The 12,484-nt window shown below is 52.9% G+C and overlaps 2 protein-coding genes across 2 annotated transcripts; both read right to left on the bottom strand.

Moving 5' to 3' along the window:
- Positions 1-463: 463 nt before the first annotated feature.
- Positions 464-1,281, bottom strand: J4E88_006133 (uncharacterized protein; the record flags this gene model as incomplete). Its single annotated transcript, XM_049399763.1, has 3 exons — positions 464-664; positions 722-955; positions 1,006-1,281. 3 exons carry the CDS (start codon positions 1,279-1,281, stop codon positions 464-466), a joined length of 711 nt encoding a protein of 236 aa, XP_049254776.1.
- Positions 1,282-6,866: 5,585 nt separating this feature from the next.
- J4E88_006134 (uncharacterized protein) lies at positions 6,867-8,669 on the bottom strand (the record flags this gene model as incomplete). The annotated part of the gene is made up of 4 exons (XM_049399764.1): positions 6,867-7,254; positions 7,303-8,470; positions 8,566-8,604; positions 8,663-8,669. 4 exons carry the CDS (start codon positions 8,667-8,669, stop codon positions 6,867-6,869), a joined length of 1,602 nt encoding a protein of 533 aa, XP_049254777.1.
- Between the last annotated feature and the right edge of the window lie 3,815 nt (positions 8,670-12,484).

The following is a 12,484-nucleotide window of genomic DNA, read 5'->3' on the forward strand; positions in this document are numbered from 1 at the left end:
AGCGCGTCCTAATCTTGGTTAAACCGATTATGCGCCGGCCCCACCACCGTCCCGCAGTGGCCCCCTCGTGTCGCCAACAGACTCGACACCAACATCTCATCGGCCATGTATGCTGTCATTGAGCGCGCAAAGACACACTTAAGCTGTCTGGCATCAGGCTTCGATGCATAGTTACAGTGGCTTTGCCGCGCCGAGCATTCACTTCGACATTCGTGCGGGAACGGGGTAACAGCACAGGTTCCAGCCGCCTCGCAAATTAAGGTAAGCGCGTCTCGATGAAGCAGTTTGCGATGAAAACATTGACAAAGAAGTGATGACATGTACAGATGTATCAAAAAAAATTATTTACACGAAAGTATGAGCCGCACAGCGCCTTTCCACCTGTTCACCAATCCAGCTTCAATTCCTTGGACCAGGCTGGACCAAGCTGGACGCTGGACGCTGCCCGAAATGGCAAATCAGCTTAGCCAGAGCAGGTGCCAGCCTTCTTGGGCTCGCAGCCACCAGCACAACCAGTGTACATCTGGCACTTGGTCTTCGCATCAGCGCAGACGTTCTTGAGGGTAGCAGTGTCCCCGTAGTTGCTGTTAATACCAGCCAGCTCACCACCGTTGACCGCGGTCACGCCCTCGATGTAGACGTTGCGCTTGCATTGCTTAGAGCACTAGGATCGTGTAAGCGGATGTTCAGGAACCTGATCTTGATGATTGAAATCACTTACGTTTCCGCAAGAGCGGTAGAGCTTGCCGTAATCGTTGACATAGAAGTTGACGATGTTCACAGTTCCACATCCGTTGTGCTGAACGACTTTGTCGGATGCGTGGTAGGCGCCGCCACCGATGATCCAGGACTCCTTTCCAGCCTTGTCTTCTTTGATGGAGATGGCATCCTCGCAAACATCTTCGAACCAAACGAACTCAAGAGTGCAGTGGCCTTGGCAATGCACACCTTCCGCCTAAACATGTCTTAGTAGGTATCTACTTCAGGACTTGACCTGACACTTACCTGGTTCTTGCCGATGATCACGTTGCGCAGGGTAGCGCCTTCTTTGAGCAGGAAGACAGCGTCGGCAGCACCGCCCTCAGACTGACCAGAGCAAGCACCGCTACCACGGTCGAATCGGTACCACTGGCCATCGTAGGTTTGACCAGCAGCGACCTCAATGACCTTGCTATTGGTCTTGGTACCAACGGCTTTAGGGACACCTCCAGCGTATCCATTGCATCCAAGGGCAACAGGGAGGAGGGCCGTGGCCGCAGCGAGAATGCCTGCAAACTTCATGGTAGAGGATGGTGTTCGGGTTGAGAAAAGAGTGATCGAAAGCGGAAGCTGGAATAGACGAAATGATAGAAGGAATGCTACTGGAGCCTTGGATATCGGGATGCTTCTGGCTGAAGGATAGAACCTTAACCGGTGGGATGTTTGCCGTTACTTATAGGGAGTTGAACCCCTTCTCTCCGCTCCATCCATCGCACGCTCAGGCAGCTTTGCCATGCCTTCTGCACTGCTAACCTCGCACCCTCAACTCAAGTCGTCTTACCACATTAGGACTTTCCTCCTCAATCTTTCCACGCTCATTCGCGGACTTCTGTATCGATCCTGCCGAACGACTTTCCGCCCGAGTCGCGCCATTGCCAAGACTTGTTACGAAAGCTTGGTGTAGAAGGATGCGCTTTGGAAGCGCACATCGGATAGTACCACGTGGTTTTGGTATGGTGATTGCACAAGTGAAACGCCCAGCAAACTCCGCCGTGCGTTGGCACTTGCATTATTAGGGCGACAGTGACATGCCATAGCGCAATGCTTAGCGCTGCAACCCTCCTCTCATTTCCTCTTCCATCATTACTTCCGCCAACTAGCATTTCGCCGGTTCTGTTCTGTATGTCCGCTCTTAGTTTATTGAGGTACTATCGATAGCGGAAATACCACACGACTTGGTGTTTCCAAAGGGTTACTTTCCCCGCAGTATGACGGAGAAGAGCGGAAAGTTGTGCGCTCTGAAGCTGTCCTGGTCACCTATGTCAGCAAACAATCACCAGTAGCATGCCAGCCTTCCGACTCTGCTACCTAATCTACGGGCCACTGATCACAGTCAAATGCTGGCTTTGACCCTTCCTCCCTAGAGACACCGCACGGATACAGCCTAGAGAACTGGGCTAGCGATGGGAATCCCGCTTGCGGCAGGCCCTGGCAAAATAGGAAACACCGTCAGGAACGGTGTCTTGGTATGCATAAGACAACTCGAACTGTCGTTCATGGGGACACTGCGAAGGAACCGGCTCTCAACGATTCAAAAATTCACGCTGTTCATTGACGACGTCGCTTAGAATCGGCCTGATGAGCAATACTTTCTCCGCAGCTCATGTTGCACGACTGCGACTGTATGAGAAAGACCATGACGCAGTAATAGGCTGCGGAGATTATTTAGCAAAGGCGCAGGATCCTGATGGGTACCGAAGGATGATGTCCTCCACCTTGTGGATACTGATCAGTAAACAGGTGAGAATTCCAAGACCAGGAGTTTCATGCGTTAATCAGAAGGACTCAAGGGCGTCGGAAAGACCGATCGATTGCAGAGTGGAAGATACATTCTTCGTTAACTCGTGCAGTACACCACGCGATACAAGCCAAGCTCTTTACTTGCAAGGCGCGGGATAGCTACGCTGACTGGTGGACCTCGGGAGTGTTCAAGAAACGTTAATATGGGGTGCATACTGGAGTACATGGTGGCGTGCATGCAGAGCGCATCGCCAGTGCGACGGCTTTGAAAACCCCGGATTTCGGAGAAAGCACTGCATCCTTTAGGAGAGGGGATGGTTGGGGTGTATAATTGCTCAGGTGTGGGACAATATGACAGACGCGCGAGCGATTCCACCAATCAGCGTCATGCACCTCCGCCCTACACAGCTCTGCCGTTTACGACCGTCTCTCGCTGGCAGGCACCTTCAACTTGATACTGAGTTTGCACTTTCCATTGTCATCCAAAGCGCACTTACTCAATTCATGGGTACCCAACTGGTTGTGAAAAGTGGCCCAGCTTGGGCAGTGGCACGGGTGCGTACTTTAGCGGGGTCAACGCACCCAAGAACCTCCGGCGACTCTTCTTCATCCTTCCTTCTAAGACATTCGAAGCTGAACATCTTACATTCCCTGCTTCAAAATCACGAGGAAAGCGATAGTTATCAAGACAAAGCAACAGCTGGAAAGGACACTAAGTGGAGGGAGAGGCGCCAACCTCACCTCTACAGTCACATGCCGCGCGACGGTTCATTTTCCAAACGTACTCTAATGTCTCATGTCAAAGGATTCTACTAGAGACCCAAACTCGGCGTTGGCATTCGGAAAGGAGGAGATTAAAGGCATCGTTATCCGGCTACCCGTTGTGCCCAGAAACGCACATACACGCCTATTCAAGACCAAATTCTAACCCCAAGCTCGGCGCAGGGGTCAGAGTGCAGCCTTACTTTGTAGGCCCGCAGTATTCCTAACTTTGGTATGGCAGCTTTGGTTCAGGGCCGCATTGAGCCAGGAAACCGTAAGCATCCACCCTCACCCATCCACTGTTGGTGACCAGCCTCATTTTCGTGATGTTTGCAGCCGAGTTGTCGCTGTACGCAGCGCGTGGATTAGATACTACCACCAGGGGTTTGAGCGGCGTAAAAAAGTGCCTTTGCCCTTGTGTCGTCTTACGCAGCCTCGACTTTACAGTATACCTTCGCGTTCTGTTGAGATAAGGACGAATCGAGGGACAGCAATCCCATGGTTCGTGAATACCACGCCTTCTTCGCACCGCATACCCACAACAACAACCAATTTCGGAAGTTGTGCAGACGCGAAATGCACTTGAACGCTTATCCACGGTACTCATGACGCGGAGTTTAATGGTCATGCAGGATCACCCAGTCAAACAATCGTCTTCTGTGCGCACGTCGATTGTAAGACAACACTCCTCTTCTCACACCTACTGAAACACTGGCCAGGGATTAACACCACAAATATGCCATCCAACTCCACGTCATCCCTTGCAAAGTTCGTGCCAGTCTTCTTTGAGAGTCCAGTAGGTCACTGACAGTACACAGTAACCCGGACCATTCAGTATCCAGCCTACGAGAGCTCAGGACGTCGCATATAGCAGCCCTTCCAACTGCATCCCATGATGAAACATGCTGCATCTGCCTACACCTATACGATCCTTCTCACGAAGCCGTCACTGTGCTCATAACAGGCTGCTACCATCGCTTTGGCCGCAAATGTCTCGCAGACTACCTCGACAGCGAAAGCCCACGTAACAACAGTTGTCCCCAATGTCGACGAGAATGGTACAAACGACCACCTGCCTGGACGGCGCCACGAGACGTCAATGTCACGGAGAGTTTGCTAGGTTTGACCTTACCACAAGAGCCGGCGCTTGCCGAATCACGAGCGAGAGCTCATCGAACGCGAAACATCTTGGAGCAGGAACGGGCTTCGAACAACGGAGTCATCAGTAGTCATTTGGATGAGATCTTTCGAAGACTGGACATGATTCAGGACATCAGTAGCGAGCAGCACACTTCCACGGCAGATACGCGCGTGCGTCTTCAAGCGATTGTGCGCCGCGCCTCGAGAATTCACCGAGAACTTCAGTCTGCATATGAGAACAGTAGAGGGCCGCAGACTTCATTTAACGAACGTGAAGCATTGTTAAGATCCCGGGAAAGAGAATTAGAGCAACGTGAGAGTGAGATCAGGCGGCAAGACAGAGTCACTAGGGAACTTGACTTCCTCAGACGAATGGACTTGGGAAGAAGACTTGGACCCGGGCTTTGCGATGCCCAGTACTCTATGGCGAGCAGCGCAGATACTAGGGTGACATCTTCACCTACGGTTCCTACGTCAGATGAGAGCCCAGAAACCGCCAACGCGTCCGTAAACACTAGGGAGGAAGCTCACCAACCAGTTGCATCACCACAATCCGAAGACCCGATAAGCGCTCGTCAATACAACGCGTACTTACAGCACATCAGTCTGTCAAACGACGATCCGCCCATAATTCCGGAAAATCGAGAATCTTCTACACCCGGTATCCCTGTCACACGTACAGAAAGCGACGAGCCTGTCGCATCCAGAGACGACGTGTGGACACGGTCATACGAGTTGATAAACCGGCCCCACCGCAGATTTCATGGCATTGACCATACCGAAGCTTTTGGACGAATGTCTAGAGCCTTGGAAAGCTATTGTGAAAGCTTGTCTCCTGGGTCGACACAACCAGCTACCGCCCCCACATCAACGCCTCCCCCGGTATCTCTTCGACGGCCGCAACTTCGCACGAGCCCTGACAGCGTTTCGAATAGGCATGAAGTGCCGGTAGATGCCGGGCCTTTTGTATCTCTCGATCCACGAAGAAATGCAGGCTACTGGCCGACAAGACTGAACTGAAGGGCGGCTTCACAAGTTGCGCGGAAGACTGCATAGCGCAACTACGCTGCATGAAAACAGATATTGAAGCTTTGGCAGTATTTTTCGTGATGGGACTATATTCAGTGACATCGCACGACGAATGGGAGAAAGGAGCGTCGTCGGAGGAATACTCCACTTACTGCCTACGTAGATTCTTGATCTGCAGAGGGTGCGTCTCATATTCTACGTATATGTATACAATAGGTTCTGTACTAATCACTCCCCAAATTATAATACAATGTAAGCAGTAACGCGTCATGATTTCCAACTGACTGCAGTGACGCGAAGGAAGGTCGCACACTTCATGCGAATTTGCGCGAACTTCAAAAAGACATTATTGCGTCAGTTTTGATTGCTTCCCTATTGTATGTTGCTAAAAATGACGAGGATTTGTGAGCGGGAGGAAGCGGTTTCGACGCAGGAGGACAAAGCAAACGAGATGATGAATATGTTGAGGAGGCATAGAGAGGAGCTGGAGGACATGGTTAGGAGGCACAGTGAGGAGTATTGGGAGTGACTTTTACACCGAGACCGTTGAGAGAGAGGAAATCATGACAAACATCAGACTGTAGATGATCTCATCGTATGGGAAACCAGGCTTGGTCCCAATGAAGCAGCGAATGAAAAATTTGAAATTGAACTCTTAATTTGCTTGTGGTATACATACAGATCCCACTTTGTCGAGCCATACTTGTACACCAACACGCATGCCGACAGGTATTCCCATTTCCTTTCTCTACGCCATAATCCCTGTTGTTATCGTAGACTCGAGAAACAAACGTTGGGACAAAGCTCTTGCGTTCAGAATACACCACCGGAAAGGAAAGGAAGGCTCGAAGCCAAGCATCCCGAACGCCGAGCGCAGCTCTAGACTGGCGCGCTACAGTAATAACAAAGAACGGAGAAAACGACCCGGTATATAATCGCCGTTGAAACGCCAGTGAAATGTTGCCCTCGCACACACCGTATATACACACCAACGGCGAACAGGTTACTGAAGGAAATGGATGAAGAAAGTCGTCATCACCCGACGAGGAATAATCGTGTTCGCGTGCATGAGGTGCGTAGCCAGCCCCATGATTCCCTGCCGTTCCAGCCACCCAGCCCGAGAGGGAAAAGTCGAAATTTAGTTTTGGTAACCCGAGTTGCAATCCCCTGGGTGTGAGGATGCAATAATGACGTAACGCCAAGCGCCGTCCATGCGTTGTGACAGAGACGACGATGCGTCAAGGAGTAGGAGAGGAAGGAGAAGGTTGGGTAGATTACAAGGTCGTACGGGTAGAGCATCGTGATCGTCGGAGCTGCGCATGCCCCACGCTTTGCGTCATTGCCATGATGCAGAGTCATGACAATGGCGGTGTACACGTGTAACATGGTCAGGAAGCTTGTTTACTCCCAGTTACCTGACAACGTGAGTGAGTGTCTCAGTACTTCGAAGGATACCGCCCGTTCTCTTGATCGTCGGGGCTGGAGTTCCTTTGGGGTTGGTATACGAACCGGTTCATCATCTGGCCTTGCTGCATCGGCATCATGTGTACGCCGTTGGGTTGCATCTGAGCGATGCCATATGGGTTTTGATGACTAATATCGCTGCCGAGGAAGTTGTTCATAGCGGCGCCGTGGAGGCCCTGAGCTTGCGACACTGGGCAGTCCTTGTGAGCTAAAAGAAGAGTCTTTAGGTTAACAATCTCTTCGCGAAGCTGAGTGACGGTAGCAGAGAGCGCGTCGTTCTCTGTACTAAAAAGTTCGACTTTGGCTTGGAGGTTGGCCAACCATTGCTTCTTGCGCTGTCGGCACTTGAGAGCAGCGACCCTGATACACGTTAGTAGCTTAAAGTCGGAATGGAGAGAAAAGACATACCTGTTGCGCTCGAGGAAGTTCTTGCGCTTCTCCTCGTCGGTCATCTTGCGGCCCTTGCTGTCGTACTCCTCCTCCTTGATGTTGTTCTCGTCATCAGAGTCGCCGTCGTCCATGTCGTCGCCCATGGGCTGGTTGGCGTTGCTCTTCTTTCTTGAGTTCTTGGGGCCGTCTTCAGCTTTGCGCTTGTTTCCGGCAGCTTGTTTGCCATTAGCGGCGCCCTTCTTCGCACGTGACCGTGTACCAGTCTTGTTTTGCTCACTCTGGCCGCTCTCTGAGAAGTCACCGGTCTCTGCAGATTGAACGCTGTTGATGGAACCCTTTGTGTCACGGCGGCCATGGTTGGCGTTGACGGGTTGGACGGGCATGTGCCCGGCGTTCATCGATTGCTGTTGGGGAGCCATCGAGTAGGGTGGCTGGTTGTTGCGTGCAGCGCCGTTTTGGCTGGCAAAGGACAGCAGGTCGTTAGCGGCACTACTGACGTCATGGTTGGGATACGGTTCGTTCTGGGCGCGCTGTTGTGGCTGCTGCGCCTGCTGGTAGTTGTTGTTGGGGCGGTCCATTCCTGCGGTCGCGGCTTCGGGCTGCGACGTGGGCGCGTTGGAGGTGGCTTTGTTGTTGTTAGCTTGGTGTTGAGCAGCGGCGCGCAGAGCAGACTGCTGGAAGTCGGCAGTACCAGGTGTCACGCCAGCACTTTGGAGATTGAAGATGGCTTGGGTGTTCGGGCTAGGAGCTGGGAACATGGAACCACCGCCGCCAGGAGTAAGGCCGGTGCGGAGAGAGGATTCGTTCGGGGTTGGGAAGCCTCGGAATGACTCGCTAAAATAATCTGTCTGTCCAGTCGGCCCGCTCAGCATAGCAGGGCTCAAGGGTCCTGCGCGTAAGCCCTGCCACCCCGGTGTGATGCCCGGTAGGGGTGATGGTGACGTAATGTTCGCAACGGGTGGAAGAATAGGTCGGCCTCCAGGTGTCTGCAGGTTGCCAGACTCGCCGCCAAAGGACTGCTCGAAGACGTTTGGCTCGAGAGAGAAGGGGTTGTGGACGGTGTTGAAGTAGTCGGGAGTATCGCCAGTGGTCGAGGGCGCAGGCTTTGGTGGAGGTGCCAACGGCTGGGCATTGGTGGTCGCGGGTTTGGCAGCGTCTGCGTTGGTGGCCGCTTCGGTGGTCGCAGCTGGCGGTGGGTTAGCATCGTGTGCTTGTGGACGACGAGATGGATGCAAAGCGACAGTTGACAGTCGACGGTGATGTTGGGACGGGACTACTTACGCTGTACCTTGGGCGACGACTCGGCCTTTACTGGCTCAGCTGATCACGGTGTTAGTAATGCTTGCATGTGTGATGATGTGACGGCGAGGATGACGACGATGCATGCGCGCGACGCAGGCAGGGAAAGGGGAGGCGTGGGAAGCAGCAGCGGTGAGGGCGTCACGGGGCAGCAGCGACGGGGGCATACACACCTTCAGTCTTGGTGACGGTAGGAAGAGATGTTTTGCTGTCCTTGGGAGAGGACATCTTGGAGGACGGGGAGGAGGTTCGAGCGGTTTGGGTTGCGGCTGCCATACTTTGGGGTGGTGACGTAGGGGTGGTGTCCTGGTCGATCGCTTGTGGTACCGGGCCTTGACCTCTCTTCGCTCGCTCGCTCACACGCACGCGATTCGGCTTCTCTCGACGGTTTTGGGCGCACACGGGCGACTCGAGCACAATAGCACCTGTGCTGCTCGGCGGAGCTGTCAGCGCACGGAATTACAGGTGCAGGCACGATGCGACGGGCTGGGTGCAGGCAGACGACGGGCGCAAAGGGCTGTCGCAGACGCTGGGAACGTGGCAAAGTCGGCAGCGCAGATAACAACAGCGGCGGCAGCGGCAGGGCAGGGCAGGGCGACACGACTACGTACCTCAGCAAAAGGAATCGAGCGCGGCAGATGCGGGGTCGAGCCGTCTCAATCCGATGAATATCGATATTGTTGACCGCCGGCTCTGTCGTCGCAAAGCTGGTGTCTGCTTGTCAAAACCAATAGTGACGTCAAGCCCCTGTGGTGACGCTCGCAGCCGTCGCAGTCTCTAGACCTACACGCGCGCTGACTCTGCACGACTCTAGGCAATCCGGGGCTGTGGAAGCGCGTGATGGATGTTCCTGATCTCAATGAGGCTCAAACCGGCGTTGACGGGGATTGTGCTCGTGGTGACGATGACAGTGAGGCGTTCGGCGATGAGGTCAGAGGACAGGACGAGCGAGCAATTTCTGGGAGTGACGCAGCTGTGCCAAGCGCATAACGTGATTTCTTGGGTTCGTAATCAAACCCGGCCGCTAGTCCGCTCTGAGGGCCAATCACTGCAGCCGAGGCCCCACCGCCTTCGCTGGTCCGCCGATCCGCAGCCCCTTTTGGCTCGCCTGCCACGAGACGCTTTCCGGCACTGGTCCCGTCGAAGCACCCCAGCCTTCCATTCACTGCAAGGACTATTCCCGCCCACCGCATTTTCCTCTCCTCCAGCACGCTGCGATAAGACATGATGAGGAGAATGATAATGCATCGTTCACAATGACAGCATCGACGCCTGCTACCACTCCCATCCCTGCCTCTCCACCCGCAGGGAAGGAACCTCGAAGCTACTGGAGCCGACTCTCTGCAACGGCCAGCGGATCTGATTCTGCCAGGTGCCGGTCCCGTTCCAGACCTCGATTCACGCATGTTTCGCCGATCTACATCGTCTACTCGCATCGGCAAAGTACCAGCCCTCGCGCGGACTTTGCAACCGCTGTCCCAATCACACCATGCCAAAGTTTCATCGCCTTCTTTTTCCCGATGCTCATCGAGATCGTGATGTCCATGTTGTTTAATGCAACAAGCGTGGAATACAGGAGTCGGATGTTTGGCATTCTGTAATCAACAAGTGGGTGGCAGGGCGATGCCAGCCTCCACACCCTAAAGACGTATCACGAACGTCAGGGACGACGGCTATTCCGCTTCCCCGTACCTTCCTGCTTCTTGCTGCTTGGTCGCATGGGTCTGGCTCATGCGAGCAACCAACTATCCGCACGTAGCGCATGAGCGTGCAGCAGGTGTAGAGCAAAGCTTAATTGTGACGTAGTTATTGACCTTTGATCTCCACTGGCGTACAACACTGCTGTAGAGCCATCTAGTCTCGCCAGACTTGCAGAGTGAGGGTTACACTTCTGCTTCTTCTCCATCAGACAGGTGTTTTGCCTAGCTTCTGTTTGAAACTCGCACCATTGGTGATGCTTTTGATCGCTACTACGACACTAATCGGAACCAGCTCCATCTGCATCAGAACATGCTTTTACTTCCAATAACACATGAAATTCCATGGCTTAGAATCTTGTCAAATACACTCGAATGCTCTGATAGGTTTGAGGTGTAATTCAAACGGCATTGAGGAATGAGTAATATTGATCGAAGGCAAATCGACTTCCAAGTACATGACAGGTCGAAATCCTCGATGTGGAAAGGTTCTTCTTTCCTATTGACTGGATGAAAGTAAAGAGATAGGTATTTCTGGAAACACATGAAGCAAAAGCCAAACATACCTTGCTTCAGCTAAATATCGACGCACGAGATGTACATTCTTGCAAGGGATGACATAGCACCCGATATACAATCTTTTCCTCTTTCCATAAAGATGATGTCGAAGGATCGTCACACAACAACTAGGATGCTCAGAGTCTATCTTTTCGAACATCACTCTTTCTAATTCATCTTAATGTTCTCTCACCTAGGCATCCCTATGCGGGTGCTGTATCGGTTATATAAACTGTGAGCCTCCGCTACAACTTACACAAGAATATAGCAACGAAATAGTGAAGAGATCCATGACACCATTGACCTGGACTCACACATTAAGAAGAGAGTGCGATGGCTCTACGGTGACAAATATCCGACAGTGTGCAGAAAGGCAGAAGAAGTAGGTGTTTAAACTGACCATGGGGTAGAGCAGGTCTTTTGTTTGGTCAGTGCGAATTGCAGGTGAGCCACCAAAGGGGACTTTACACATCAGCAAAGTCAAAATAACATATTCGCGGCGGGACGTTGTCGAATTTAGGTACGCGGCGTCCGGCGCGTAGTACAGCATCGGAGAGCTCCGAAGTGGGCTGGAGGGGTAGCTACCGCGTACAACAGCAGGAAGGTACCGCAAGTCTCTCTTCGCGCGATTATCATATCTACACTCACAAATACTCTTTCTGTTTAACCTTCCCAGATCTACACATCTTCAACCGAACTCTACGCACACATCCACACGTCTTCACACTTTCGCGACACCTTCAACCCACCACACCCGCATGTCCACCACGCACCGCATCACCGCCCTCACAAACCACCTCTCCCCACCCACAACCTCCACCGCAAAGATGTCGACCCCCGAGAAGAAACCCCCAATAACCTGCCACGTCCTCGACACAACCCTCGGGCGCCCCGGCCCCAACATCCCCGTAACCCTCACCCTGCACCCCACAACCACCACGAGCACCGCCTCCACCCCCAAATTCACCGGCCTCACAAACGGCGACGGCCGCGTAACCGCCTGGACACCTTCAACGCCCTTCTCCTCCGCGAGTCTGGAAGAAGTGTTCGCGCAAGAGGGTGATCAAAAGTACAGTTTGACATTTGATACTGAGCGCTTCTTTGGGGAGAGGGGGGTTAAGACGTTTTTCCCGGAGGTGGAAGTCAAGTTTCTGGTGAGGCAGGAGGCGAAGGGCGAGCATTATCATGTGCCGGTGTTGTTGGGGCCGTTTGGGTATACGACGTATCGGGGGAGTTGAGGAGTTGGATGGATGATCAGGTAGAAGATTGGCATGGGGATAGAGAGGAGGAATGGGTTGGAAGTCAAGGTAATTACATCTTGACTGTTTGTCAATCTCGAGTCCAAGACATCGGTGTCACGATTCTGTCTTCGAGGTACAGCGGGAACCTGCATTCAGTGTGCTTCCATCTGCCAACGGGTGGGCAGTACAAAGTGCGACAATGTACATGAGCAGAGATTCGCGTAGAACATGCGCACCAATACTCTGGGTCGATTTGTCTCACAGGGCGGCTACGACACGGCTGTCTGTGCACTCGATACATGCCAGTGCTATATTGAGAACACGTTGAAACCCGCGAGGAGTCCAAGCTTTATTACAATTGTCTATACTTACGTCACTCAAGCAACACGCACAAGTTCAATGATG

Source organism: Alternaria novae-zelandiae (genome assembly GCF_023758075.1).
Source record: "Alternaria novae-zelandiae strain BMP 2774 chromosome Unknown scaffold_11, whole genome shotgun sequence".
Taxonomy (NCBI): domain Eukaryota; kingdom Fungi; phylum Ascomycota; class Dothideomycetes; order Pleosporales; family Pleosporaceae; genus Alternaria; species Alternaria novae-zelandiae.